Source organism: Heteronotia binoei, chromosome 14 (assembly GCF_032191835.1).
Source record: "Heteronotia binoei isolate CCM8104 ecotype False Entrance Well chromosome 14, APGP_CSIRO_Hbin_v1, whole genome shotgun sequence".
In the NCBI taxonomy this organism is placed as follows: Eukaryota; Metazoa; Chordata; class Lepidosauria; order Squamata; family Gekkonidae; genus Heteronotia; species Heteronotia binoei.
The window spans coordinates 26,186,296-26,214,282 of NC_083236.1; the positions used below are offsets into that span (position 1 = coordinate 26,186,296).

The 27,987-nt window shown below is 46.2% G+C and overlaps 1 protein-coding gene across 1 annotated transcript; it reads left to right on the forward strand.

Annotated features, from left to right (window-relative positions):
* The first annotated feature begins 3,113 nt into the window (after positions 1-3,113).
* MMP15 (matrix metallopeptidase 15) lies at positions 3,114-27,978 on the forward strand. Its single transcript, XM_060254477.1, has 10 exons — positions 3,114-3,233; positions 5,579-5,727; positions 12,398-12,520; positions 13,601-13,908; positions 15,701-15,868; positions 17,104-17,303; positions 19,144-19,282; positions 19,726-19,876; positions 20,735-20,850; positions 23,332-27,978. The coding sequence occupies exons 1-10, from the start codon at positions 3,114-3,116 to the stop codon at positions 23,814-23,816; spliced, it is 1,959 nt and encodes a 652-aa protein (XP_060110460.1). The 3' UTR covers positions 23,817-27,978.
* The last annotated feature ends 9 nt before the right edge of the window (positions 27,979-27,987 follow it).

The window sequence follows — 27,987 nt, forward strand, 5'->3', positions numbered from 1 at the left end:
AACATCCCATATGTTTAATTTTAAGCGCATTTGGAATAATGCTATTTCTGTAACCTCTCCAAATGTTGCGCTGCTTTTGCTGGTGTAAACTTCAGCATAGTGTGTTTGGAGTCCTGTATGAAAGTAGCAAATATCTGGGAGGACCCCTTTAAATACACACATGAAGTTGCCTTATACTGAATCAGACCATTGGTCCAGGATCAGTATTGTCTACTCAGATGGGCCATGGCTCTCCAGGGCCTCAAGAAGAGGTCTATCATTTTAATTTCAACTGGATATGCCAGGGATTGAACCTTGCACCTTCTGCATGCAAAGTAGAATGCTCCCCAAATAACAGAGCAGATAACAGTATTTCTGATACCCACAGGGAGCCGAAGAGACATCCACAGGGGAGCCAGCCAGCAGAGAGCAACAGTCCTCTGCAAAGAGATATACCTCAGAAGGCACCACACATATGGACTACAATGATGGCTTGTACTGCAAGAGCCTGTACCAAAGCCACTCCAGGGTTCCCTGTGAACAAAAGCTTGCATCTCCTTCCCTACATGGAGCCAGCCAGCAGAGAGCGACCGAGTGGTCTCTTGCAACGAGATGTACCCCAGAAGACAAATGCACCACACATATGGACCACAACAAATACTTGTACTGCAAGAGCCTGTAACAAAGCCACTCCAGGGGTTCCCTGTGAACAGAGGCTCAAATCTCTTTCCCTACACAGCTTATAAACAGTTATTACCTTTTGGCAGGAAAACACACCAGGAAGGAAGTCAAGCAGGGCCTTCCTAGCATGTCACCCCGCTGGCTTTCCAGCTCAGTTGAAAGGGAAGAGGCCCGAGGAGCCCATGGTGTTAGCCCAGCCAAGGTTCAAGTCTTCTTAGGGGAGTTATGTTGCCGTGAGAGGAAGGGGTTTTTGTTTTTGTTGTGCAAGGGTGGAGAAAGGAAAACTCAATAGCATAGACACAAACTGCCTTGCTGAGGAAGCACTGTGATGGGAAAACTGAGGGGGAGGCGAGTCCTACCCGTGGAGAAGTGCAAATGCTGTCAGCCAGACCAGAAATCATCACAATTGCTATTTTAAAAATGGCAGGAACAGAACTGGCACGCTCCATTGAACAGCAATGCAGGAACAAGTTGCTGGGTGCTGTGTCAGGGTGTGGCTTTCATCTGCCCCAGCGATGAAGCCAGCCACATATATTGGAGCTGAAGAGCTGCGTGCAAGAGGCCTGTGGAAGGTTGTGCAAGGGCCCAAGGCCTCAGTCAGCAGAGCTGATGTCCCCTTTCTGCTCAGTTGTTTGTTTTCCCATCTCCCTGGCCTTTGTGGAGCCCAACTGTGTGGTTTATCACATCAGCAGGGAGAGGTGAGCTGTTAAGGATGTGCCCCCTTTTCCAAGCCCCAGGTGACCAGCTAGGTTGGGTACAGCAGCCATTGGGGGAGGGGGGTGAATATAGTTGCCAACTCTGGGTTGGGCAATTTCTGAAAATTTGGGAGGGGAGCCGGGTTTGGGGAGGGGAAGGACCTCAGTGGGGTATGCTAGGGTTGCCAGCCTCCAGATGGTGGCTGGAGATCTCCTGCCATTGCAGGTGATCTCCAAGCCACAAAAGAATCATTCACCTGAAGAAAATGGCCATTTTGCAAGGTGGAGTTTATGGCATTATGTCCCACTGAAGTCTCTCCCCAAGCTCCACCCTCCCTCAGGCTCCCCTCCCATCTTCTTTAGGTATTTTCCAACCCAGAACTGGTAATTCTAGATGGGGTTCACTCCCCAAAGCAGCCATTTTCTTCGGGGGAACGGATCTCTGTGGAGTTCTGTTGTGATTCTGCGTGATCTCTAGACACCACTTGGAGGTTGACAACCAAAGTGAGATCCACAGATAGACATGGCAAGGAGAGAAGCTAAGCTTCCGTGTATACTGTATAGATACTACTAATAAGAATTTCTTAATCCAGCAGACAATAGAAATAGAAAAATCTTAAATACCTATTATTAAATCACAATATGCATCCATACAAAAACACCAACAGTACGTTTTAAAGGGAAAGTAACAGTCAATTCTCATACAGGTCACAGTTCAACACGTTAGTCCAATTTCTTGAAACCTTGATGGGAAGTGTAAGAGTTTGAAACTGGATCAGCTGGAAGAGTACTGACATGTTAAAGCTTGGATAAAGCCCTTTTGGGTGAAAGTGAGGTCTAAACATCCCGGGAGGTCCATTTAGCTTACAGAGCCTGAACAGGGAATATTGGAAATTATTGCACATTGAAGAACCTTCTTTTGGACTGCAGCATATTTTCCCTGCATCCTTAACATCTCAATATCTACACTAAGTGGGAGAAACGAACAGTCAAGCTAGGAAGAAAAGAAATTTGGACTTACCTGAATTAGAATTGACTGTTGCTTTCCCTTAAAATGTACTGTTCTGTTGGTATTTTTGCCTGAATGCATATTGTGATTTAATAATCAGTATTTAAGATTTTTCTATTGTCTGTACTTGATTACGAAATTCTTAGTAGTAGTATCATTCTAGACAGTATACACGGAAGCTTAGCTTCTCTCCTTGCCACCACTTGGAGGTTGGCAGGCTGGCAGCCCTAGGGGTGAAGAACCTAGCTCTTCACGTCCTGGGGTTGGGTAGAAGGATGAGCGCGACAGGGGGGCCGCCTAAGGCGAGGTGCTATTTAATACTAACCCCCCACACATCGCCGGTGCCCCTCTGGCTTCGGGCTCCCACCCTCTGAGGGACACAGCGGCCTGTGGCCCCACACCCAACACGTGGCGCCCTTTGGCGCGTTCGGGAAGCAAGCCCGCCAGAAGGAGGCGGCCCGGCAATGCGCGGTGCGGCCAGCAAGCTGCGCCATTGGTCGTTCAACGAAGCTGCCCTGTAGGACACGGCGGGGCCGGTCGGGGCGGAGCCTTGCCTGGGCTGGCTGGCTGGCTGGGGCGGTCGCTGGACTGAGTTTGGAGGAGCCCGAAGCCGCCAGACAAAGGCGGTCGCCCGCCGCAGCCCACTCCGCCTCCGGGCCATGGCCGTGCTGCTGCGGCGGTGGCGGCTGAAGGGAGCCGGCGTCGCTTAGAGAGAGGAAGCCGGGCCAGGCGTGAGTCGACGTTGGGCGATGGAGCGGCGGGGCAGAAGCGGCTGCTGGGGCTGGGCGCTGCCGTCGCTGTTGCCGCTGCTGGCTCTGGCCGTGACGCGGGCCTCGGAGAGGCCAACCCCGGGCGAAGTGGACGCAGAGGTAGGGCCCGGCGGGGGCGGGCAGGAGCCCCTCGGGTGTCCTGCCAAAGCCGCCATCGCGTCCTTGCCGCCGGCTGCAAAGATTCGCCGCTCGTGTCCGCCCCTTTCCACCCCCCGGCTGCAAGCTGGAGGTTCGCACCGGCCAGGTTTTGCATGCGGCGGGAGGACACCGTGCTGCTTGCTTGCCTGTCTGTCCTCAAAGGCCCCGGGTGCCAGGCGGCTCCAACTCGTGCGCTTGGCTAGGAGTTGGGGCAGCGAAGCTCGCTGCTTCCCGCTTGTGGAAGGCAAACGCGGGGCCAGGGTCCTGGACTGCACGGGGGGGGGGGGGGGGGTTGCCAGGCCAGAAGTCGGCGGCGCCCTTTGCCCGGGGAGGCGGGCTGGCAGGTGGCAGGTTGGGGCTTGGCAGGAAGGCAAAACAAATATTGTTGTGCGCCTCCCACGGCAACACCCGACCGTGCAAAGTCCGCGTGGAGATCTCAAAGAGCCGCTTCGGATCGCTCCCCACCTGTCCATGAAACACCTGCTGCGCCCCTCCACCTCGGATTTATTGCTGATCCGGGTAGCAAGGAAATAGGGAAGACGCCTGCCCGGGGATGTTCTTGGGGGTGGCCAGCTCTGGCCAGAGGTTCTGCTCCGAGGGTTGCTGGTGGGGAGGGCGATTCTCCTTTTCCCTGGATGGCTTCCAATGGGAGCCGGAGCTCTCTTCCCTCGCGGTGTCCTCGGTTAGGGACCAGGAAGGAGCAAAGGAAAAGCCCTGGTGGTGCTGTCTGGCAGAGGCCGGCCTGATTGAGCGAGCGTATTCCCAGCTCAACCTGGATGGCTAGAGCAAGGAGTACTGCTTGGGGGGGGGGGTGTCCAGGGCTGCTGCTGTCAGGGGTTCAGCTGAGGTTTTCAGTACCGGGCGCTGTCGGGCAGGGCAGGTACAGGGCGAGAGGGCCTGAGGGATTCTTGCCTCCCCTGCTGCAGGTGCACAGTAGCATCACAGGGCTCCGGAAAACGTTTGAGTAGCTGAAGCAGGCAGATATCTCTGCTTCAGTTGTTGAAGCTCAGCTCAGTTGTTGAGTCTGAGAACTGAGTTTAAGAAATTGGTGGAGGTACCTTTCAGCGCACATCTGGTCGACTGTAAAGGAGAGGGGCAAGGCCTGCTCAGCTAGCAGTGCTGCCTAGCAAGCCAGCTGGTAAATGTGAGACTTTTGGGTGTTTTTTTTTTTTTTAAGATTGTGTAAAGCACACACATGCACACACCCCTTTTCATGGGGTTTTCCGGCGAAGCCTGTTGGGCCAGAAATGGCCGTGGAACTAAATACGCCTCAGGAAGTAATTCTTTAGCCCTTGGGAAAGTGCTTGTTTCCAGCCCGAGATCTAAAATTACCCTCGTCAACACTTGGAGTTGCCTATTGGCAGAAGCATGTCCCATTCAAGTGTGGCTTGGCGGCGCACCCAGCTCACAGTTCGGGTTCCTGAACGGAAGCATTGTGCCTTTGGACTGGGCTGTTATATCGTGCTGCCTCTGGGAAATCTATGCGTGCTGTTAGGGCATATTTCCCTTCGCCGTGCCTTTGCTCAGTGTGGGATTTCCCCAGGGGCCTACTGCGCCCCATTTAACTTACAATGAAGTTTCCTAGTACACCACTGGTGTCCAAGACCAGGCATAACCAAGCTCTGGCATTCAGGGGCATGTAGCCCAGATCCTTCCTTGGCAATAGGGACTAGTGTCTTGCTGTGCTGCCAATTTTCAGGAGGAAGTGGTTGTTGAACTAATACTCATTCTTTGCCCCACTGAACTGAGTGACCCCTGAGGTTCACATGGGCTCATAGTGCTGCCCAAGGTCACTCAGACCGATTTCCCACTCACCTTACACCGCTCACACGTTCCTCTTCTCAGTGGGGCTTCCTTCTAATTTCACACTATCTGCCCCAGGGCTGCAGCTAGCATGGGCTTTTTCATGCTTCAAACAGAAACTGGTTTTTAGAGGTTTCTGTTTGTGGCATGAAAAAGCCGAAGCTAGCTGCAGCCCCCCCGGGGTAATAGTGTGAAATCGGAAGGAAGCCCTGCTGAGAAGAGGAACCTGAGAGCTGCATAAGATGAGTGGGAAATCGGTCTCAGTTTGGCTAGCCCCAGGGCTGTTGTCGCTTCCTAGTCCTCTCCTGGGTTAACACGCCTAAGTCCTTCCTGGCAACTTTCAAGCTTTCTTAGGAAAGGATTCCCCGACCCAAAGTACCTTGCAGGAAATTTAACATTTTTAGCCATTTGGTTTTGTTCCACATGTTCTTGCTATTTGGTGTCATAGCTGATATCAACCTTATTCTTCTGCTTTGCATTACAATCCAAATGCTTCCCTGCAGGCCTGGCTGCAGTCTTACGGCTACCTCCCGCCATCTACCCGCCAGATGTCCACTTTGCGCTCGGCTCAGATCCTCTCCTCTGCTGTGTCTGAGATGCAGAGCTTCTATGGCATCACTGTGACAGGAGTCCTGGACAAAGAGACGAAAGCGTAAGCTGTTCCTTGGGCACCTGGCAAAGGGCGGGGGTGGTGGGGGCTGAATCTAGCCTCCTGTGGTACAAGGCACCTGTCTTTTGGGGGAAGCTGAGGAACAGGAGAAGGCCCAGAAGGGTGAGATGGAGTAGGGAAGGGTCCTCACTCTTGTACCTTCTGGATTTGCTGTTTGCCTTTTTCTGTTATTCTGCCCCCACTTTTAAGGATGTGGGAATGGCCTTACTAGACTGGACCAGAATAATATCATGTTCTGTTCCTATCAGTGGGAAACCTATAGGCAGGGAACTGAGACAAGAATGCCAACTATTGTTATTCTTCAGTAACTGATGTTCACAGATAGACTACCTCTGAACCTGGAAGTTCTTGATAGCCATCAGGGCTAAGAATCACCGAAAGAAACTTTCTTCCATGATTTTTTTCTATTCCCCTGTTAGCCATCTAACTAGTGAAAGTGCCTCACGGCACCAGTTTATTAAGCATTATGTGAAGAAATTGTGTCACTATTCCTTCTCTGCCTCACGTTTTATGTGAAAGTTATCCCATTTTAAACTTGCCAACTGTTATGATCCTTTTTTAATAACATTAACCACAATAATAATCAGCATCATTATTATTTCAAATCAAACCTTTTATTTATTTATTTAGGCCATTTATATTCTGCCTTTTCCCAAAACGGGCTTAGGGCGGATCACGACATACTAAAAACAGTATGAAACAACAGTTAAAACCAAATCAATAAGAACAATACAAATTTATAAATCATAATAAGTTATAATAAGTTATCTTGGTGGGTATCCCTTTTGTTTGTATTCTGTATTATATAGCCAGCCACATTCCAAAGATTTCAGAGCATTTGTAGACCCCCTACAGCAGACCCCACTAGGCTGACTTTCCCAGGAGCAAAATTTGGAAGGCTCATTCAGCTGCAGCAGGAGGGTGCGAACTAGCAGAAATCATCAACCCTTTTTAGGAAAACTGAAGAACACTGACATTTAGAGGCAGCTGAGACCAATCCCTGTGTAAAAATATTTTTAAAATTGAAACATTTGCCTTTTCTTATGATACTGATTTTCCTTCAGGTTTTTTTGCCTACCCCTGGTAAATTTTTCAAAGGAAGCCCAATTCCATCCTACTCATGCATTAAGAAAAGAGACTTTGTTATCTGGCTTTGTCCACTCAAACATCCCCTGGCATCTTGCTGCACAGCAGTGGGTTGGAACTAGACTTAATTTTCAACTAACAGAAGGAGAAGTGTTTTTTCTGCCAATCCCAGATTTGCCCCTCATGCCGTTCTTGAGGGTCCCTTGTCCACCAGGAGCGGCATTTTGGGGAGATCAGTGGGCTGCACCATGGTGGGAAGGAGGCAGGAAGGTTTTGTTGCACTGAGGAAAGGATCTTCCACCACTGGAAAATCCAACCCAATGTGAACAAATATTTGGGGATATCACTTCTGCATACTTTTAATCCGAGTGCTTTTATTAGTTCTTGAAATCTTTTATCATTTAAATAGAACTTTTGCAGTACTTTTGTTGTCTCTATATATGCATTACTTTTAGATTCAAGATTTGTGTCTAGTAGCACCTTATAGATGAATATGATTTCCTGTATCTGATGAAGGGAGCTTTGACTCTTTTATGTCCCCTAAATAAGTCACAGGATCAATTACATTTAATGCAGCATCACATATATAGCATAATCTGTAGTTCTTTGAGCCCTAATTGAATAGCATTTACATCTTTCTCTCTACAGATTGCATTCACAAAACTGTTCATAAATATTATAAAGAATATCAAGGGCAACAGACATTACTGATTCCTCTTTTCAGACACTTCATTAACTTTCAATGTATTTCATGTTTTACATCCTTATAAAACATAATAACCCAGAAACAAAATGCCATAGTAGTGTCTGTCTTTTTCTAGAACAGATTTAAGAAAAACCTGCTTTCCTCAGCATCTAAAAAAGTTGATATTTAATCGGGTCTGCTTTGCCATACCAAAGTCTATATTACCTTCCATCAACCTCGCTGATGTCTGGAATGCAATATAAAACTGTATGCCATGATAAGCATCATTATTTTGTTGTCTGGAATAAGGAAGGTTATTGGCTAGTGTGATTTCTCACTTGACAAATCCTTCGCTTTGTTAGGCATTTATAGCAGTTGTTTTCCATGGAGTGGGAGAGGGGTTTTTTTTTCTTTTGCATTACCCAGGTCAGTACACTTAGCAGCTCATCCCTAAAAGTTATACAATATTTCCACGGCATAAGCTTTTAAGAGCCAAAGCTTCCTTTGTCAGATACAGGAAATCTTATTGGTCTGTAAGGTGTTACTAGACTCAAATCTTGAATCTAAAAGTAATGCATATATCTGGAGGTAATGCACCCTTTCTTGTACTTCCCATCCATTATGGGCCTTCTGGTTTCTTGGCTTATGTTAGTGCTTAGCAATTAATCATTCTCATCAATTCTTTGAAAAAATGGAATTTATACCTGTATACTGCTTACACTCCTCGGGTTAGCTGTGAGATTCTGTCCTCTTTCTTGGGAAGGGGGAACATAACATAGAGTTAGTTTTGCAAAGGCCCCTGAGAAGTACAATAAAAGTGGATCCCTCTTCAGAAAGTCTGCGAATCACTGCCTTTGGATGGAATAAAAAGCTTTTTTGTTTGTTAGGGCTTTTAGTGGGGTTCAGATGCATTGGTGTTGCTGTGTGGCTTTGTGTTTCTGGCTTCAGATGTGAAGAGGTTTTTATTGCTGATTCTTACTTTTATCGCTGATAATTGTACTTTGAGTCTGTGGTTTGGAAAAGTCCAGCTATAAATATTGTAAATAAATATCTTTGTTAATTTGTTACTTGTTAATTAGGAATGTTTCAAGCTCAATTTTTATCATCTTGCTGTGCCTTGATGTTTGTGGCTGCTTTGATGGGAGTAACAATTTGTGTTTAATAGTTTTATGCTGAGTGATAATTTGACATATTTGCTTCCATATTTGAATTTTTTTTGCAGAGGCTAATGATTTTCAATAACTTTAATTGGTCTCTATAAAATTTTCATCCTATTGAGATTTTTTTCGTTAACCTTTGTTTTTATTCTTATTTTCCAGTTCTTAAATTTGGTATACCATGTTCTCTTTATTTTCTCCCTTCAAAGCTACAAGAGATGTGTATCCTCTAATAAATTTTTTAAATATTTCCTACACTGTGAAAATATAAACTTTGAGTGTAATGTTGATCAGAAAACAGACCTAATCTCTTCCTTCATTGTTCTTCTGTTTCCTCCTTATTGGTCAATAAAAATGATCTAGTCTCTGTAATCTGTTTTGTTTAGCTCATAAAATGTACTGTTGTCGTTGTGTGATGTGCCAGAACTCAGATTCAAATTTCAACACTTTTGATAGTCTTCAATATATAATGCATTCTAAATTCTTCAATGAAAAGCTGAGCAGACAATTAAAAAGTATAATTTCCTCAAAGATGACATAAAACATGCCAACTATTGCTTAATTTTAAGATTATTCACATTCTGTCATCATATCTTGAAAGCACCTGAAACAGCAAAACTGGAATCTTATTAAAGAACTCTCAAAATCATTTAAAAAGTGATTCTGATTAACATTAGCCTATAAATGGAAACCTGTACTCCGCTTTCACCATCAACCCCACCAGCCTGTTTGTTCAAGTATTGTTTGTCTATTTTATAGGACATTTTTAAATAAAGTGACTATAATCTTTGCTGAAAAAAGCATGCATTTCTAATTCTTGTTTTATCCCATTAATCCCTAGTGCTATGTAATGAGTTTCTTGAAAGAAAACAATTTTTGCTTTCTTTCTAAATTGCCTTTGCCTTTTAACATTAATATTGAGCGCCTTTATTTTCAGCAACATCCACATTCTTCTCCTTTTCTCGCTATATCAGGGAATTTGGTACAATCAAGACACATCATCCCTTTTCTTTTGATCTTTTTAAGCTTTTTCATTAATTCTTTTTTTCGTGTGTATCACAGTCCTCTCTCTAAAATGTTGAAACACCTGCTAATCCTATCTGTAACTTTTTTTTTTCTGCCACTAGAATTTCTACTAAATCTCTTAATCTTTTTAAGGTTTTGGAATTTCAGAACCATTTATTTATCTCTGGATCTTAATTTCTATATATTTTTATAATTTTATTTCCCACAAGTATGTTATACTATGTGAAATATACAAACTGTTAAAACAGCAGTGTCCTTTTCAATATATATCAAAGTGTTTTGTGTTGGGATTACAGTTAAATCCATTTAAATTCAAATAATGTTGAAGCACTTTATACAATAGCGTTAATTATGTTCAGAAAACTGCAATAAATGTTAAGGTGCTCTGTGCTGGAATTCCAGTTAAGTTGAGGTAACGACAGAAGTTAAAGCCAAGTAGCACAGTTAAATATTTACCTCATGCCAGAGTTCAAGTGAACTTGAATAATGGTAGACCTTCAGGTGCTTCATAAAAAAATATCAATTTAAAGAAACAGCATGTCATTTTCAAAGGGCATTAAAGAGCTTTGTGACAAAGTTAAATCTGAGTTAAAGTCCACATATCAGCATAAAAAGGTTTTCCGTAAATGGGACGTGATTCCGTCACTAAAATAATAGTAACTTTTAATAATTGTTTATTTCGATTCGAATTCGAGGCTTGTATCTCAGTATCCATACAAGATGTCCATTAAATCCTATGCTTGGATCTTGCATCTCCAAGGCTTAGTATTCTTAACAGCCTTGATATTTTGCAGCTGTTGCATATAAATGAGGTGCTAACATTTCAAGTTGGAAAAAGTTATGTACTTCCAGTTAACCAGAACAGAAATCCACAGAGTCCTTGTTCAAGGAAGATGGGAACTGAGCATCAGTAATTCTCTATTCTGCCCCCCCAAAAAAACTTTTCACTGCAAAAAAAGAAAATAAAGAAGCAATTTATAAAAGTGTAAAAAGGATAGGAGGAGTTGCTTCAGAATAACATGCACCAGCTCTCCCCTGAGGGCCTCTGTCAAGACCCTGAGGTGCCAGTGGGGAGTTAAAGCCTCCAGAAATGGTTCTCTTCTGAGCTCCCAGAGATGGCTTAGATAATGAGTAGGGGGGAATTGTCCCATTTGCTTCCCTGCTGTGTACATTCAGAGCTGTGAGTGATTTCACACGGATAGCTTTACAACAATTTTAGCTGATACCAGTGAAATTCACAGAAATATGAAGTCTTAGATGACTGTTGCCCTGCTTGCTGCCAGATGCCTGGATGGGCGGGGTGGGTGGGGGACAACATTTGTTCTGCCAGCTGGAGAAAGTGGTCTTTTCTACAAGAAACCTTGTTAGACAGGAGTTCCCACACAAAACAACAGTGGCATGGTTCTTGAGAGACTGGAGGCTCATGAAAACATATGGGTTGGATCCCACAGTGCATGGGCGGAAAGGAAAATGCGTCTAGTGCACTTCAGCTTGCACAAGAACTGCAGCAGCATGTAGCACTTTAGTAGCTATGGTGCCAGACTAGGATCTGGGAGCTCAGGGTTCGAATCTCCATTCTGCCATGGAAGCTTGCTGGGTGACCTTTGACCCAGTTATGTACTCTCAGGCTAACCTACCTCACAGGGTAGTTGTGAGGACTAAAGGAGGACAATGGTGTAAGCGACTTTGGATCCACACTGCAAAGAAAGACAGGGTGTAACTAAATGATGCCCTACCACCTGGATAGCCAGGCTAGTTCAGTCTCATCAGATCTCAGAAGTTTAGCAGGGTCAGCCCTGGCTAGTATTTGGATGGGAGACCTCCTAGGAATAACAGGTTGTGAGGTGGGTGCAGGTAGTAGCGAACCACCTTTGAATCTCCTTTGCCTTGAAAACTTCTATGAAGTTACTGTAAGTCACCTGTGACTCAACGGCAAAAATAAATAAATTATAAGAAAAATACTAATAAATAATGTTTTAATATGGTTTCTAGTGAAATAACCATGTGCCCTAGGGAATGATGCAACATGCAACAGTCCCATAATTTTACTTAAATTGTATCAGAAGAAATACTTTGTGTTTTGTCTTGCACTGATGGGAAAAGGTAGGAGGGGTAAAATTGTTTTCAGTTAGCACAAATCAAACTGTAAAGAGTTAACTCCGGCGCTTCTACTTGCACAAGGACTGTTGCAGATGCAGAAGTCTTCTATGGGGTTCAGCCCAATGGTGAGGTAGAACTCGCACTCTGGACTTAAATAACGGATTTTCATTCCCTCCAAATTTTGCTGATATTTTTGAGGATCTGAATGAGATTCTTCACTGCACAGTCTTGCTGGGACAGGCATATGGATTTCAGCCTTTGGCAATGCATCTGTATTCACGAGCTTATGTTTTAGTTGACAGACACTTCAGCAGAAATGCTTGTGATGGATTTCTCCCCCCACCCCACCCCCAGCCTGCCAACATAACCCCAGGGAGCATATTCGGAGAATACATCAAGGCCTTACTGATGTGAAAAGCAAAAGATGATGATACCATCTTCTGGTGTGCTGAGTTCTCCCTGCCTCTTTAGCACATTCTGAAGGGCTGAAGCAATAATGTGTGATTTCCTGCTTGGCTTTTAGTTGTAGGGGGCTTAGCCTCCTGGCTCCCTAGCCCCTCTCATCTGTTCTCTGCTCACTGGCTGCTATGGCTTGCAGGTGGATGAGGAGGCCTCGCTGTGGAGTCCCTGATAAGATTGGAACTCAGGTCAAAGCCAACATGCGGCGCAAGCGATATGCACTGACTGGACGCAAGTGGAACCAGGAGATTCTGACCTTTAGGTATGTCCTGCCGTAAGGGTTGCCTACCTCTAAATGGTAGCTGGAGAGGTCCTGCTATTATAATAGATCTCCAGGCAACAGAGAGCAGTTCACCTGGAGAAAATGGCTGCTTAGGAAGGTGGACTCAATGGCTTTATGCCACGTTGAAGTACCTCCCCTCTTCAAACTCTGCCCTTCACAGGCTCCACCCCCAAAATCTCCAAGTATTTCCCAACCCAGCGCTGGCAATCCTACCTGCCATCCAAGCCTGAAGAAGGATTGTTTTCTTAGGCTGCTTTTAGAAGTCTGACTCCAGGAGGGACTGGACTGAGGAGAGTCACAAATGTCCAAACTTTGTACTTGAAATAGATTACGTGGTGTGGTTTTGCCTAGATTTCTTCAGTTGTTTTTTAAACTTTCAGTATCAGGGATTTTGCAGAGTACTTTGGGAAAGATGGGACCGCATTAGGCAGGGAGGGAAGGATGGCATTATGAAGGGAAAATGAAATTGGTGGTAGCTGGGATTAGGAGCAGAATGCCGTCCACTTACAGATGGCAGCTGTGCTGAAAACTACCAGAGTTTTGGCAGGTAGCTCTTAAGAGCTTTCAGACTTCTTCTTTGTAGCCCTGAGGGCTACAGACATCTATAAAGAACTGAAACCTGGAGTGAGCTGAGAATGTTTGCCTGGCATTTTAAATGGATGTACCGCATAGTATTCATTCCAGTCATCACATCTGAGGAAAAGAAATTATTCTTTGGCAATACAATTGTTGGTTCTGCCTCTGCTAGTTTTCCAGACGCCTGGATTTCTGTGGAAGAATATTTTCTCCCAGAAGCTGTATAAGACCATAAAGGCCGCCCAGTGTAAGACCATAAAGGCCACCCATCATAGGCAAGAGTCTGCTGCATCAGTTGAGCCCTCTGCCCTGGGGGGAAAGGTGATGCTGATGGTGTTGTATATATGTACATGCACAGATTGAGGTACAAGAAAGGAAAATCTCAAGGGGCAAGGTGAGACCTCAGGGGAACAGCCTTCCTCCTGTCTTCCATTTGCCAGCAATAATACACAACAGAGTGTCCTTTTCTTCTTTTGCTTCTAGCATCCAGAACTACACAGAGAAGGTGGGTCGCTTCCATTCTTACAGCGCCATCCGCCGAGCCATCCGAGTGTGGGAGCAAGTGATCCCACTTGTCTTCCAAGAGATCCCATATGACGAAATCCGTTACAAGAGGAGGAAGGAAGCTGACATCATGGTGCTGTTTGCCTCTGGGTTCCATGGCGACAGCTCTCCTTTTGATGGTACCGGGGGCTTCTTGGCACATGCATTCTTCCCAAGTACTGGTTTGGGAGGAGACGTGCACTTCGATTTGGATGAGCCATGGATGCTTGAGAACAGGGATGTGTTGGGTAAGAAAGCATCATAAAGCTTTGAAGATATGTGGGCATATTCCAGGACTCCCCAAAATGGTGCCCATTGGTGTCATGGCACCCGTTGAATGTTTCCAGAAAGTGGGTGGGCTTTTGCTGGGCAGGGCTTCTGATCGGTCACTGGAGGTCAGCCCGAAATGTTAAAGAGTTACTATTAGAGTTATACATGACATCACTCCCAGATAGTCTGTGATTGGCTTTGCCTCCTGCAGTAGCCATTCCGGTATCATGTGTCAGAACTCTGAAGGTGCCCAGAGGTTCAGTAAGGTTGGGGAATCCCAACCTCTTCTTCCCCCCCACCCCCACCTTACATTGAGAATCTACTCTTGGAAGATTCATGACGGAACTGGCACCAAACCTCTCTGCCTCAACTCCTCTCTCCTCCTTGTAATCTTCTCCATAAGAACTCCCGATATGTTTTCCTTTGACATATTCGTAGAAGTGAGCTGTAATTCACAAAAACTCACGTTGAAATAAATATTCTTCATCTTTAAAGTGTCCCTGAGCTTTTTCTTGTATCAAGCTGGAGATCAGCTGTTCCCATCATCTTTGAAATTGGCAAGAGATCCTTTTCTAGGTCATTCCTGGGTTTTCATTTTATTTTTGAGAGAGCCAGTTTGGTGTAGTGGTTAAGTGAGCAGACTCTTATCTGGGAGAACTGGGTTTGATTCCCCACTCTTCCACATGCTGGAATGGCCTTGGGTCAGCTATAGCTCTTGTAGGAGTTGTGCTTGAAAGGGCAGCTGCTGTAAAAGCTCTCTCAGCCCCACCTACCTCACAGGATGTCTGTTGGGGGGATGAGGTAAAGGAGATTGTGACTGCTCTGAGACTCTGAGGTTCAGAGTATAGAGCGGGATATAAATCCAACATCACCATCAACTCCTCCTCCTCTTTGGTTTCTTTAGTGCATTGCTATTTTCAGGAGCACACAATATCTTCCTCTATTAATCCTGCTTCCATGTTTTCTCCTGCTTTGCTATGATCTTTCTCAAATGCAGTTGAGTATGATCTTTTTTGCAAAGACCACTCTCAAAGTGATTGGAAAGTGCATGCATTGCAGGTCCTACCCACAATGGCGCTGTTTTCTTTATCTTAGCCCCCATCGCCACCATTCCCTCACACATATTAGAGACTGTAGGCCTTTTTTTAGAGCAGAAATTGCTAGATCACTAACATCATAATAATTTATTACAATAATGTACAGGTTCCCAACTTTCATTTTTTTGGGAAAATGTAAGCTTCTAAGTCTTTTCATTGTGAAGTTATAAGGGGAAAGGTGCTAAATAGAAGACATGCAGCCTACAGCTTTCCCATATAACTCCACAATGAAAAGGGCTAGAAACTTTTTAAAAATCAAAACTGAGAATATAGCTAGTAAACTGTAGATCATTATAACAGTATATTGCTCTAACAATCCATCAAGTACTTTTTTTTAAAGTCCTCGAATTGAGTGGGGGAAATACCGATGACAAGAAGCTAAGACAAGGAAAGTACAGAGGAGCCAGACATACACAGATTCTGTTGCAATGAGAGCTACACAGAGTATTGTTTTGTATGGAAGACTTAAGCCATTTTGCTTTTTCATCTATATTATTGGTCAGATTCCTTTCCTGCTTATGATACAGTAGAAGTTAACTTTAGGAGGGGCTCACTATTGACTGGTCTTGGTTTTGGCTTGATTAGATTAAATTCCTTTCCCATGTCCCCCATAATTCTGAGAAGCAGGGTGGAAGTGTTTTGAATTCAGGAGACCTCCCTTATCTCTTTCCAGAAGGAAACAATCTCTTCCTGGTAGCTGTCCATGAACTGGGTCATTCTTTGGGCCTGGAACATTCCAGCAACCCTAGTGCCATCATGGCACCTTTTTACCAGTGGATGGACACAGAGAATTTCCAGCTGCCGGATGACGACCACCGTGGCATCCAGCAACTCTACGGTGAGTGCCTTTAATAATACATATTATTATGGCGAGTGCCAGCTGTTAATGTCCTTGGGGCATCATGTGGGATGGCCCTCTCCCTTTCTGAGTGGGAGAGGGGGGAAAAAAAACTTCAAAGCAGCATCTTAGTACATTGTTTAGTATAAAATAGCTTATTCTGGAAGTTGCCAGGCTTTGTCTTTGAAGGCAGTGCCCTGAAATGCTTGTCTGTGTTTAGTTTTGAAAGAAGTGTTGGAACTCCCTGGGAACCCCAGGTGCTGTGTCTTCTGCTCTGTTTCCACAAAGATGTTGACTCCACTTTGTCTTCCTTACAGCAGTGCTGTTTTCAGGAGCATCCACATTATGACATCCTCTATTTGTCCTGCTTCTGTATTTTCCCCTAGCTTTGCCACAGCTGTTCCCTAAGTTGGTTTCGTATGATCATTTCAGATGAAGAGCAGTCAAAGCACTTCTGGATACCTTGTGGGCAGGAAGGTGTGCATTTTTGCAGGCCTTACCCACATCAGTGCCATTTTCTTAGCCCCTACTGCTGCCATTCTGCACACAGACACTGGAGGGCTTTGGGAGGATTAAAAAAAATGAGAATTGCTAGATCACTATAGTTTTCAATGATTTATAATCTCCCAGGTTTTAAATTTGTAGACATTAAGTCTTTAGCCCTTTTCACTGCATAGTTATGAGGGGAAAGGTGCAGCCTAGTCCTGTATGTTTGTTTTACATAGTCAAGGGGGGGGGAGTTGGAACTATGTAAAGCCCACCCTCTAGCCACTGCAAATCCTATTTAGCTCTCCTTTGATTTTGACAGTTTCACAATGTTGGTCTAATCAAGGGGTTTCTACCGCAAAATACTGACTCCTCATTTATATTCAAGTCAAAAAACCTGAGAGATTTGTTGTTGAGTGTGTATTTGATTGTTGGTTTTGGTTGAAAAATTAATAAAAAATTTAAAGTATAAAAAAAAAAACCTGAGAGGTGTGTACTTGTGTTCTGATGAGCCTCTGGAACTGGATGAGGATCTTGCAATAATTTTCCCTGCCTCTCCCTCTCCTTTTTTGAGTTAATCCTTCTTAGGGACAGACCTCTAAACATTCAACCATGTAGATTAGTCATGTGTGTGCCAGTTTGACTCCTGAAACCACTTTTGGTTGTACCAATGTGTGTGAGCATTGCCCTTCCTTGCCCTCTGGCAGGTGACAGTCCCTGATGCCTAGCGATTTCTCCCCCAATCACTGTATCTCCAGGGGGACAGCCACAGCCCACCAGACCGTTTCCTACTGGGATGCCTAGGAAGCCAGAGCAGAGGACCTCTAGGCCACCACCCGGCAAGCCAGATTGGCCTCCCAGGCCGGGTAACCCAGACCAGTCGGAGCCCAGCATCTGTGATGGGGACTTTGATGTGGTGACAGAGCTGCGTGGGGAGATGTTTGTCTTCAAGGTATGCCTTCTTCTGCCCAGTTACCCTTGTTGACTCGGAAGCTCAAAGCATCAAGATGAGGGCCCATGAGTATAAATAAAGAGGGTTGTCACACCAAATTTGGGGATGGGGTTGGCAGCTTTATTTTAAAAGGCAGCCTCTTCTGTATCCAGCTGATATGGCCCTCCAGGCAGATTACAAAACCCATCCAAAATATAACACTCAGCTGGTTGACAGATGATTCAGTGCACTCCCCTTCCCCAGACTCCAAGACCCCCTTGCCTTACTGCTTTGACTGCTAATCCACCTCCAAGGTGTGGTAAAATGCCTTCCTCCCTTTCAGAAATTGGTTTCCAACCTCCACTCAATAGACATTCTCTTCAGAGCAGGGCTTCTTCCTCTGAGCAGATGCAGCAGAGACCTTTGTAGCTTTCTCCCTCCTCCTCTGGTGACCTAACGTGGAAGCTTGATTGCCAACAGCAGGAGGGTTACAGAGTCATTATGGCACAGACTCCATATTGCATCTCCAGGTGAGGAATCTGGAGACACATTCCCAGGGGATAAAGACAGCATCTCTCCAACATGGACCTTGAAAGCCTACTTTTTCTGCAGGCAGCTCTTGAAGCAAAAGGAAGCCCTGGGGTAACCTGGTGCATTCAGTGTTGGAGGAACTGCGACTCAAGCCAACCTAGCTCAAAACGAGCATAGAGAACTTCCTCCCTCTCCTTTTTCTTGGCCCAAACTAAGGTCTGCCCAAACACCTGCTAATTCTCCATTAAATGTGAAAATCTTAGTGTTCTGGTATTAGAAGTTGGGTTGTTCTAGGGCCACTGTCCAATTCATGATCTATGCATCAGTCACTCACACACTCTAAATGATGTTCTGACTTTACATTTTATTCTTTGAGCCCAGCAAGGATGTGTGGAAGGAAAACTTATTTCCAGGTTTGGGAAGCAAAAAGCAGTGAGATTTAATTTGATCCGCATAACATAGTTCTATTTACAGTGAGTCTCAACTGCTCAAAACTTGTGTGTGTGTATTTCATATATATATGTATAAATGCAAACTATGGCAATTTCATAGCTTCTTCAATAACCCCTTTCCTTGCAGTATTTCCCAACAATAAGCTTAAATCATTTACCATATCTCCTGTCTGGGAATGAAAGCTCTGTTACTCTTGCTATTGCTAAATACAAATACATCCTGGTAGCTCTAAAACTCCAAGCTAATAGCAGTTTCTCAGCCTCTGAATAACCAAAAAGGAAGCCTAATGACTGACTGGGAGTATTGATGGATTTTTATTTATGCTACTTTTAAAAAAATTGCATATTGCTTTCCTTTAATTTTCTTTACATGCTGGGTCTCATTGTGAATTTATTCTAATCTTCCTTATACTTTGTTAAAAGCCAGTGTGCTACGTAGATTTCTTGCATCAGGGTATTGCAGTGGTAGTTCCTTTTTGCAGAACTGAGACTATCTGATGGCCTCTTTAGCAAGATAATGTAGAATTTACAGTTCAGTTCGATTTGATTGCACAAGGCCAATGGCCGTTACAAGCGATAGAAAATAATATGCAGCAAAACACAACATGGTAAAACTAGATTAAGCCTCTGTGAAAATTACATTTTTAAAATTTGCTAGAAGTTGCCTGCAACCTGACACCACCTTCTCCTGCTGCCCTCCAGGGGTACTGGAAGTGGAACTATTAAAGGGGTACAGCAGTTCCCTGGGGTGGGAAATGGAGTGAGGGGGGTGAGTCTTACTTGTTGCCATGGTTGAGCCTCCTGTGTTCCGCTGGGGTCAGGATAAACCCAGAGGCTGGAGAACTGAGACTGAGGTGCCTTATTCTCCCTCCCCAAAGGGCCGTTGGTTCTGGCGTGTTCGCTACAACCGGGTACTGGTCAACTACCCTATGCCGATTGGACACTTCTGGAGAGGCCTCCCAGGGAATATCGATGCCGCATATGAGAGGCATGACGGGCGGTTTGTGTTCTTTAAAGGTGAGGAGGTCTTGGGTAGGGATTGAAAGTTAAAAAGAAAAGCACACAGGATGTTATCATGTGGAGTTTTGCTAAAATCTCGCTCCTCCAAACTTGAGCCTGCAAGGACATAGTTTCTTTAACCTTTCCCTGGTGCCAGCACACCACAAAACTGCCCACAGCTATCTGCAGAGATGCATCTCTCTCACAGGAGAGGTGTGACATGTCTGTTTTGAAGTAGAGTGAGGTTTGGGCAGACTGAACCTCAAGCAAGAAAAAGGCCAGCTCCCACCAGCAACTGGGACCAGCAGCTTTTTTCTTGTCCTGCCTCTCGGTTCCTGAGAGCCTCTTGGGCACTAGGTCAGTAGCCTGGCACAACTAGGCAATGTGGACCTCCAAGAATTGTGTAGCACATGGAAGTGCTGCTAGCTTCAACCTGACATCCTTCTGTGTCCTGTCTTCAGGGGATCAGTACTGGCTTTTCCGCGAGGCAAACTTGGAACCGGGTTACCCACAGCCCCTGACTAGCTATGGACTGGGCATGCCATACGGCAGAGTTGACACTGCCATCTGGTGGGAGCCCACAGGGCACACCTACTTCTTCCAAGGGGACAGGTGCGTAACTGGCAGGCAGAAGAGAGAGATTGCAGGTAGGTCTTAGCTAAGGGGCTCATTTTGAAGGCGTAAAGATAAGGTTTGGGGTGAACCATCCAAGCTAAGGAGTAGGATTCAAGCCAAATGAGGCTGGAGTGGAGCAGGAGAAGGTGAGCGCCAGAGTTTATGGAAAAAAAGAATGCAAGGCTCCTTCCTCCAAGGAGTTCCTTGTAGCTATCACACAACTAATCCCAAATATGTGCTTTGCTAAAGCTGGTGTGTGTGTATGTTCATGCCCAAACATGGGTAACACCATTCTGAAGGCACAGAGAAAGCAGCAGATGAAGAATATTGGGATTAGTTTTGCACAGTAAATCCTAGGGGCCCAGAAGCCTTTGAGTGCCTGTAGCAGTTGTCTGTTGTAGCCAAGGAGGGAGCCTGCACACCTGCTACTCTTTGGTAAATGCCTGGGGCAGGGAAGAGAAGTCACTGGCAGCGAGAACCAAGATTTTAATAGTTGCTACTGGTGACCGGAGGCTTCTGTGACTTAGAAGCTACAGTATGAATCGAAGCAGGAGCCTGTAGTAGACAAGGATGCAGAACGACAGTAAGGGGTGCTAAGGGAGCTCTCAGCTGCAGGGCTCAAAGAATAATCCAACATTGTTTGGTATGGCTTGGCCTCTGAAGCCAAGCAATTTTGGGCTTTGGTGGGAAAACACTTGGGGCTGAGCCAATCAGGCTGCAAATGAAATAGGTATTTCTGTTCCCAACCATAGTAAAATAATGACAATGATGCCTCTTGTGGGCCCTGAACCTGTCTTAGTGTTCCCTGGGCTCTTGGGAATGCATGCTTTCATCTTAGCCCTTGCTCTCACCTAGGTACTGGCGCTTCAATGAGGAGAGGCACAGTATGGACCCAGGCTACCCAAAGAAAATCAGCATATGGGCCGGAATCCCCCACACTCCCAAGGGAGCCTTCCTGAGCTCTGACGCAAGTACGTAGACAAAGACAAACACTGGTAGTCATCAACCTAAAGTAACAAAAGCAAAGTGTAAGATCAAAGCTAATAATAACTTACAAAATTATTATTATTGTTAATGTACAGCAGAATCTGGAATCTGGATGCAAACAAGCCCGTGACAGTTGTAAACGGAGTACCCAAGTAAGTTCAGGGAGCAGGATAGAAGCAAAGCAGACTCCTCCATTTCCTTCATGGAAGAAGTTAGGGAGAGACCCACAACCACGTTTGTATTTTAGGAGAGGGATCCACAGAGCTTTGCAAGAAAGGGGGGGATGAAAGATAAAAGTTTCTGACCTGCCTGAGGAATTTAAATTTAGCTGCCATGAGAGTTTTTGAAAAATCTTCCATGAAATTGCTGATCTTTAGACATAATTTTGGAATTTACCATTCAAATCTGCATCCTTAGCAGAGAATGTAAGGGTATTTGGTGTAACACCACAGCTTGGGTTAATATAGAAGCCTTGCTGAAGAAGACTCAAGCAGAACTTTTTGACAGGAAAGCATTTGCTTCAGAGGGCATTAATGAACAGCTGTTCCATACTTTGGCTGAAGTGAATTGTCCCTCAGTTAGAGCAACTGGACTTAAACCAGTTGTGATTAGCAAAATCTCACTGGATTTAACTTGGAACCCATCTTTGGACCCACCTGCAAAGGGCGCCCAATTCTGCTGATGTCCCTCCCCCTCCTTTTCTTTCTCTTTTTTCTCTGTTTGCCTTTCTCCACCACTCTGTTTTCTCTGTCTCCTTGTCTTTTCACAAACAAACTCTAGTGGCTCCACAGTTTTGACCTGTCTTAGGTCAAGGCAAGACCCAGTTGTGGTTTACAACCTGACAAGGAAAGAACAACCAGGCTGATTCCGCATTTGGCGTTTGCCTCCTGGCGGAATCATGGGCGTGGAGTTATGTGGGTGTGTTCTACTGATGCGAGAAGTTTGACAGCGCATTGGCGTGAGTTCCGCACATAAATTGTGAGCCCCGGAACCACATCAAAAATAAACTTCTCGCATTTTGCCAATCTCCTAAATTAGAGGCGACACTGCATCGGAGGCGGGTCAAACTGACGCCCCAGGTCAAGATATGTGGAAACCAACATCTGCCCCGGGGGAAACACAGCGCTGGAGCCGGAGCAAAGGCTAATGCGGAATCAGCCCCAGTGTAACAGGCCTTGGACTAACCTCTGCAAATCTTATGCAAAATATCATGTGAATGACTGTTCTTCAGAGAATTTATTCAGGCTACAGAACACAGGGTGTAATCAGTTCAGGACACATGCAATCCTGGACCATGGAAGCAAAGCGGTGATAGAATGCAAGATTGTACTGGCGTCAAGAGTGCCTCTTGTCATGAAGCTTTCTGTACTTTGTAGGCCGTGAAGTTAACTATGCCCTGTAGTAACCTTAGTGCTATGTGCCTCGCTTGCTATCTGTCTGCATACTGCATGGTAACATTCATGGGGTATCTTTCTCCCTATGGCAGGAGTCTCAAAGCATCTCAGGGTCGCGTTGTCTAGTTCACAGAGAATAGCTTGCACCTGCAGAGAAGGGGCTGTTGGAACTGAACTCTGGGGGGAGGGAATGCTTGCTTTTGGCGCTTTGAGCTTTGAAATGTATAATGGTCAGTCATAAAGTACCGTATTTTTCGGACCATAAGACACACTTTCCCCCCCCAAAAAAGTGGGGGGGAAAGTGTGTGCATCTTATGGAGCGAAGGGACAATAGGATGTACCTTCCTCCGGGGGGGGGGGGGGGGAGGGCGATCCGCTGCCTCCGCCTCCGATCCCGGCGCTTCCCCCGCGCCTGCCTGCCTGACACCAGCTCTTTTTCCAGCAAGCGCTGGGATCACTCCACACTGCCCCCACCGCAAACCCAGCGCTTCGCGAGTGCCGGCTGCGGAGGGGGCAGCGTGCTTCCTCCGTGCCTGTCTGCCTGGCTCCAGCTCTGATGCTTAAAGCAAGCGCCAGGATCGCTCCCTCCACCCTCCGATCCTGGCCCTTGCTGTAAGCATCAGAGCTGGAGCCAGGCAGACAGGCACGGAGGAAGCACGCCACCCCCTCCACAGCCGGCGCTCGCGAAGTGCTGGGTTTGCGGTGGGGGCAGCGTGGAGCGATCCCAGCGCTTGCTAGAAGCAGAGCTGGAGCCAGGCAGGCAGGCACGGGGGAAGGATCGGAGGCGGAGGCAGCGGATCGCCCCCCCAGGAGAAAGGTGCATCCTATGGTCGGAGCGCCTTATGGACCGAAAAATACGGTATATGTAGAGGGGCTTTGCCTGCCAAAGCCAATTTTAGCAAGGCCTGCCTGCCTGCCACGTCTCCTTTCTAATAAACTGACTCTTGTTAACCTCTTGGGCTTGTTTAATGGAGAAGAACTTGCAGAAGTTGACAACTGGTTCGTTAGCTGATGATTGGAACAGGACACAGTTGGAGTCACTAACCATCTTTTTTCCTCATTGTTTTCCAGCCTATACTTATTTCTACAAAGGCACAAAGTATTGGAAGTTTGACAACGAGAGACTGAAAACAGTGCCGGGCTACCCCAAGTCTATCCTGCGTGACTTTATGGGATGCCACGAAGAGGTTGCTATGACACCTGACCCTGGTCATCGGTGGCCTAATCTGGGCAGGCCGACCATTGGTCCAGGTGGCACCGAGGAAGACTACAGTGTCGACACTCACCCTGAGGAGGAAGACAACGAAGTGGATACGGGGGACACTTACGGTGACAATGCAGATGATGGCAGGGCAAAGGGTCACGGCGACAACGATGTGGACATTGTGGTACACATTGACGAATATCCTCTAACCCTGAGCATCGTCATGGTGATGGTGCCATTGGTGCTACTGCTTGGGATCCTGGGCCTTGTCTATGCCCTCGTGCAGCTGCAGCGAAAGGGCACTCCCCGCATGCTCCTCTACTGCAAGCGGTCTTTACAGGAATGGGTATGAAGCCTGACCGTGTCCACCAACAGTCCTGGCGCTCTTGATGTGCCTCACACTACCTCCCGGTCTCTCCCAGTGGGCTAGTTTATCCGTAGAGCTTTCTTTCTCCCTCCCCTTGTCTCCCACATGGAGGAGAGGCTTGTGAGACCTCAGAAGGTCTCTTAGGCTGATTGGTCACTTCATCTCCTCAGGTCCAAAGCAAGCCTTGTAGCTTCCTGTGTAGGACTGTTGCAGGTAGACATAGAGATCCAGCATCCACACAGGCATTTAGCGGTTGGAGGATAAGTGGGTGATCCCTCCCATTCTGTAAACCAACCAGGCTTGCCCAAGGGATGCCACTGGAGACCTCCAGTTTTAAGGCATGGCTTTCTCTTAGAAAGTTTGACCTGCTTGTGGAGAATAACCTGATGGATCTCGTTCCCTGTTCTGAGTTCTCGTAACGCACGATGGTCCAGAGTGACTCCCTGTTTGCAAAAGACTGAGTGGTGAGCAGACAGGAAAGGAGAGGACGCTTTACCCTTTTAGAGCCATTGTTGTCCTTTCTGTGCGGGGGCTCTCCTAAGTTGCATCCTGACAAAGTTGCTCATACCAGATGAATTGCTGGCAAGAGGGCTCCTCCTTTGCCTTCACGCACTAGTCACTGTCTCCCCCTCCAGATCAACCTGGGAAATAGAGATGCTTCTTACAGTTGCTGTCATGCACGGGACATAGTGAATTTTTGGGTGCCTTCAGATGTGCCATGCATCCTACAAATCTTGCCTTGGTTTTTGTTTTGTTTTTTAAAAAAGAATTCTGGCCTTTTTAGCTGCAGAACAAAATTTGGAAGACGCTTCCTGTAGTTTGTTGGCGTTTCTACTCCAGGAAAAGTCCCTGAAGCCAGAGGAAGAAGGCCCTTTCAAGGGAGAGGCAGTCCTGGTGTCTTCCTTGCTGGGTGACTACTGTTCCTTGCCTACCTCTCCACATCTCACTTTGTTGGTCTGCTTCCATTCCCTTGGCCCTTGCCAAAAATGTTGGATGCCTTGGAATTAGAAGTGCAGAACAAGTTCAGTATGTACTGTGACTCCTGTGGCCAGTTGTGGAGTGCTCTGCTTTTGTGCTCTTTCTCCTCTCTTGGCTATGAGACAGGAGTAACTAGTTGGTTCTACCCTGTGGAATAAACGTAGGATGAATGGTGGATAACTACCTCCTGGGACCCTCTCCTTGGAATTGCTGGATTTTGGAAGCAGGTGTCCAATGAATTGTGGCCAGATTGTGCTCCTCGGCTTGACTTCCAAGAGAGAAGGTTTATGGCTCTTCCAAGGAGGACTTCAGCCTGGCTTGAATCTCATTTTGAGGACTGAAAATCCAAAGCCCAATATGCACATGTGGGCCAGGAGCTATTCCCTGGATAGATGTGCATACGCGGTATGTGGACATTGTTCCCCAAGTTGCCAACATGGGGGCTCCCAGGCAGCAAAACAAGCGCATGAGCCATTCCTTCATCAACTCTGCGTGTAATTCTCCCACCCCAAGACTTGTGTATTGGGTATCCTCTGAGACTGGGAATTGTCGCCCTAAACTCATTTGCAACACAGATGGTAAAACTCCAGAACTTGAGTCAGGCCTGTGAGAAGTGAAGAAAGGTTCAAACGCTAACCTGGCTGTAACCTTCAGCCTGTGGTGATACAGGCATGCATCTAACTAAACTTCAGCAGAGTTCCTCTCCAACTAAGTCTTGTCCTGTTAATGCAAGGATCACTGCCCAGGTGGTAGCGTCAAGCGTGGCATGAATCTTGTGCAGTGGTGAGATCAGTTGTCATCTGCTTTGAAATAAATTAGAACAGCATTCTAATGCAAGTGTTGTGCCTTGCTCAAACAGAAGTGGCTCTTTGGATACAACAGGGCTGTCTTTAGCACAGCTGTTTGTTTGTTTTTGAGGGTGGGGGGAGAACCCTAAAACTTTAGTTAAAGTAATGACTTTTCTGCTAGCAGAAGTGGATGCATGCCAGTGCATCTAGCAGCATGTTCAGCTGCTCCAGTAGTTGTGAGAGTAGAACTCTTGGTGGGTCTAGTGTGTCTGTCTGTCCCTCTTTGCTTGCCCAGAACCCTCTTCTAACAGGTAGGTTGAGCAGGTAGATGCTGTAATTCCAGAAGTGGTAAGGCTGGCCAAACTGCTTGGGAAGCGCCTTGACTCAATAGGCAATGGGGTTGGCCTGCACGGCAGAAAGGCAGATCAATGTCTTAGCATCTGCCCCCAGAGGAGCGGAAAGGACCATGGCTCAGTGGTAGAGCATCTGCTTGGCATGTAGAAGGTCCCAGGTTCACTCTCCAGCATGTCCAGTTGAAAGGACCAGGTAGTAGGTGATATGAAAGACCTCTGCCTGAGACCCTTCAGAGTAGCTGCCAGTCTGAGTAGGCAATACTGACCTTGATGGACCAAGGTTCTGATTGAGTCTAAGGCAGCTTCATGCATGTGTTCACGTAAGAGTATTTGGTATGCAGATTAAGGATTTCTGATTATTTTTATCATTTATTCTGTCATTTTCTCATAACAAGGAGCAACAGGTGCTGGTGCCACCTCCCCTAAGCATCACAGTCTGTCGCCCTTCTAGCTTCTCGTGCATCTTTACAGCCATAAGATCTTTGCACTTGAAAGAGGCTCTGAGCTGGGGGGGGGGGGGGTCAAGTTGTCCACGGTGGAATATCTCTGTTGAACGTGAAGCTTTACTCTTCAGGCTGCCAGTGGGCTTCACAAGGGTCTCTCTCCCATTTTTCTTTCGGAGCCGTACTTCTTTCTGTTGTGGATGCCCAGAAAGGAGGGCAGAGATGGGAAATGACGGTTGCAGGAGCCAGACACTCAGAGGATGCCCAGGTGTAGGGGAGAAAGAGGGGTTAAGAAAACCTTGGGAAAGAGAAGTGAGAAAGAATAAAGCCAACATTGTGGGGACAGGTGCAGCTGAAATGTTTTAATCTGCCCAGAGAAGCAGATCTCCCATGGCCAATCATCCCTTGCTGGGCAAGAATCCCATATGGCCCCGTTGACTTTCTATAAACACTTGGTGGGTGTCAGGAATGTCGTGGGTCACCATGTTGGGAACCCCCTGCTTAGGGTAACACAGTGAGGAGGGTACCAATTACCCCACATCGGCTTGGATCCAGCCAGATGAATCCCAGGAGGGGATGCATGTACCCTGCTTATCATGACAAAACATCTTGGAACTGGCCCTAGAGATGCCAGCGAAAGCATCCTGCTATGGTCAGCTGTTAGCAGCTGGCCCCTCCTACGTGTGAAATCTGCACATTCTACATTGTTCTGAGTACAGCTCAGTTATTTTCCCATAATTGGAGAAACCTTTTCCCACAGCCTGACAATAAAATGTGTCTATTGTGCTGATGTTCTGCAAATGGCAAGTTTTGGAATGTAAATCTCCTTTCCCTCAAGAAGTTTTAACTCTGTCTGCAGTTTTCAGTCAGATGAATTCTCTTCTGTATAAGTCTTGGTTCTGGATTTGCCCTTTCTTCTACTAATGTTCTTTAGCATAATTGGCTACTGGTTGTGTGTGAATTGTTTTCACAGAGATGCTGCCGGAAAAGGTGTTGTTCAGATGCTGTAACACATGCGGTACCCCTTCTGGCCACCTGCCACAGATTTGGGGATGTGGTAACCTCAAATGCTTCTGTACGACTTGTAAGGAATGGCTTCCATTTGCTGGCACAAATCCAGATGTCGTGGGCCTAACCACAGCTTGTCACACTTGTCAGCATTTTGCATCCGTTGTTTAACCTGGCACTCCTTGATGCAGCCTGCAATCTCTAGAGGAAAGTGTGTCTTCTTTTTTCAAAGCTGATAATACTCTTAAGTCAGCACGTGAACCCTCTCCCACCCCAAATGGGACAAATGCCCTTTTGATGTGTTCTCCTTCACCTTGTTGGCACTTGTCTGGAATGTAAAGTAAAGGCTGGCCAGGTACAACCTCGGAGTCTTGGGCACTGTTTATTTGGGAAGGACTCCTGACAGGTAATTGGAGATGGGGCCAGAGCAGAGGATGTGTTTCTGAAAGCCACCCAGCTATGGCTGCAGGCTGCTTGCTCCATTGTGCCTGGCTCTTGTGTTTGTTTACTGTTGGTTTTTTTAATCAAGTCCCTGCTGACTGCAGTCAGGAGTCCCACAATAAATCTTCCCAAACCAGCTGTGTGT

Excerpts from the sequence above, each read along its gene's own strand:
- MMP15 (XM_060254477.1), top strand. The coding sequence starts at position 3,114 with ATGGAGCGGCGGGGCAGAAGCGGCTGCTGGGGCTGGGCGCTGCCGTCG. Across the intron at positions 12,521-13,600 it reads CAGGAGATTCTGACCTTTAG|CATCCAGAACTACACAGAGA; the intron begins GTATGTCCTGCC and ends TTTTGCTTCTAG. Across the intron at positions 15,869-17,103 it reads CATCCAGCAACTCTACGGTG|CTCCAGGGGGACAGCCACAG; the intron begins AGTGCCTTTAAT and ends CAATCACTGTAT.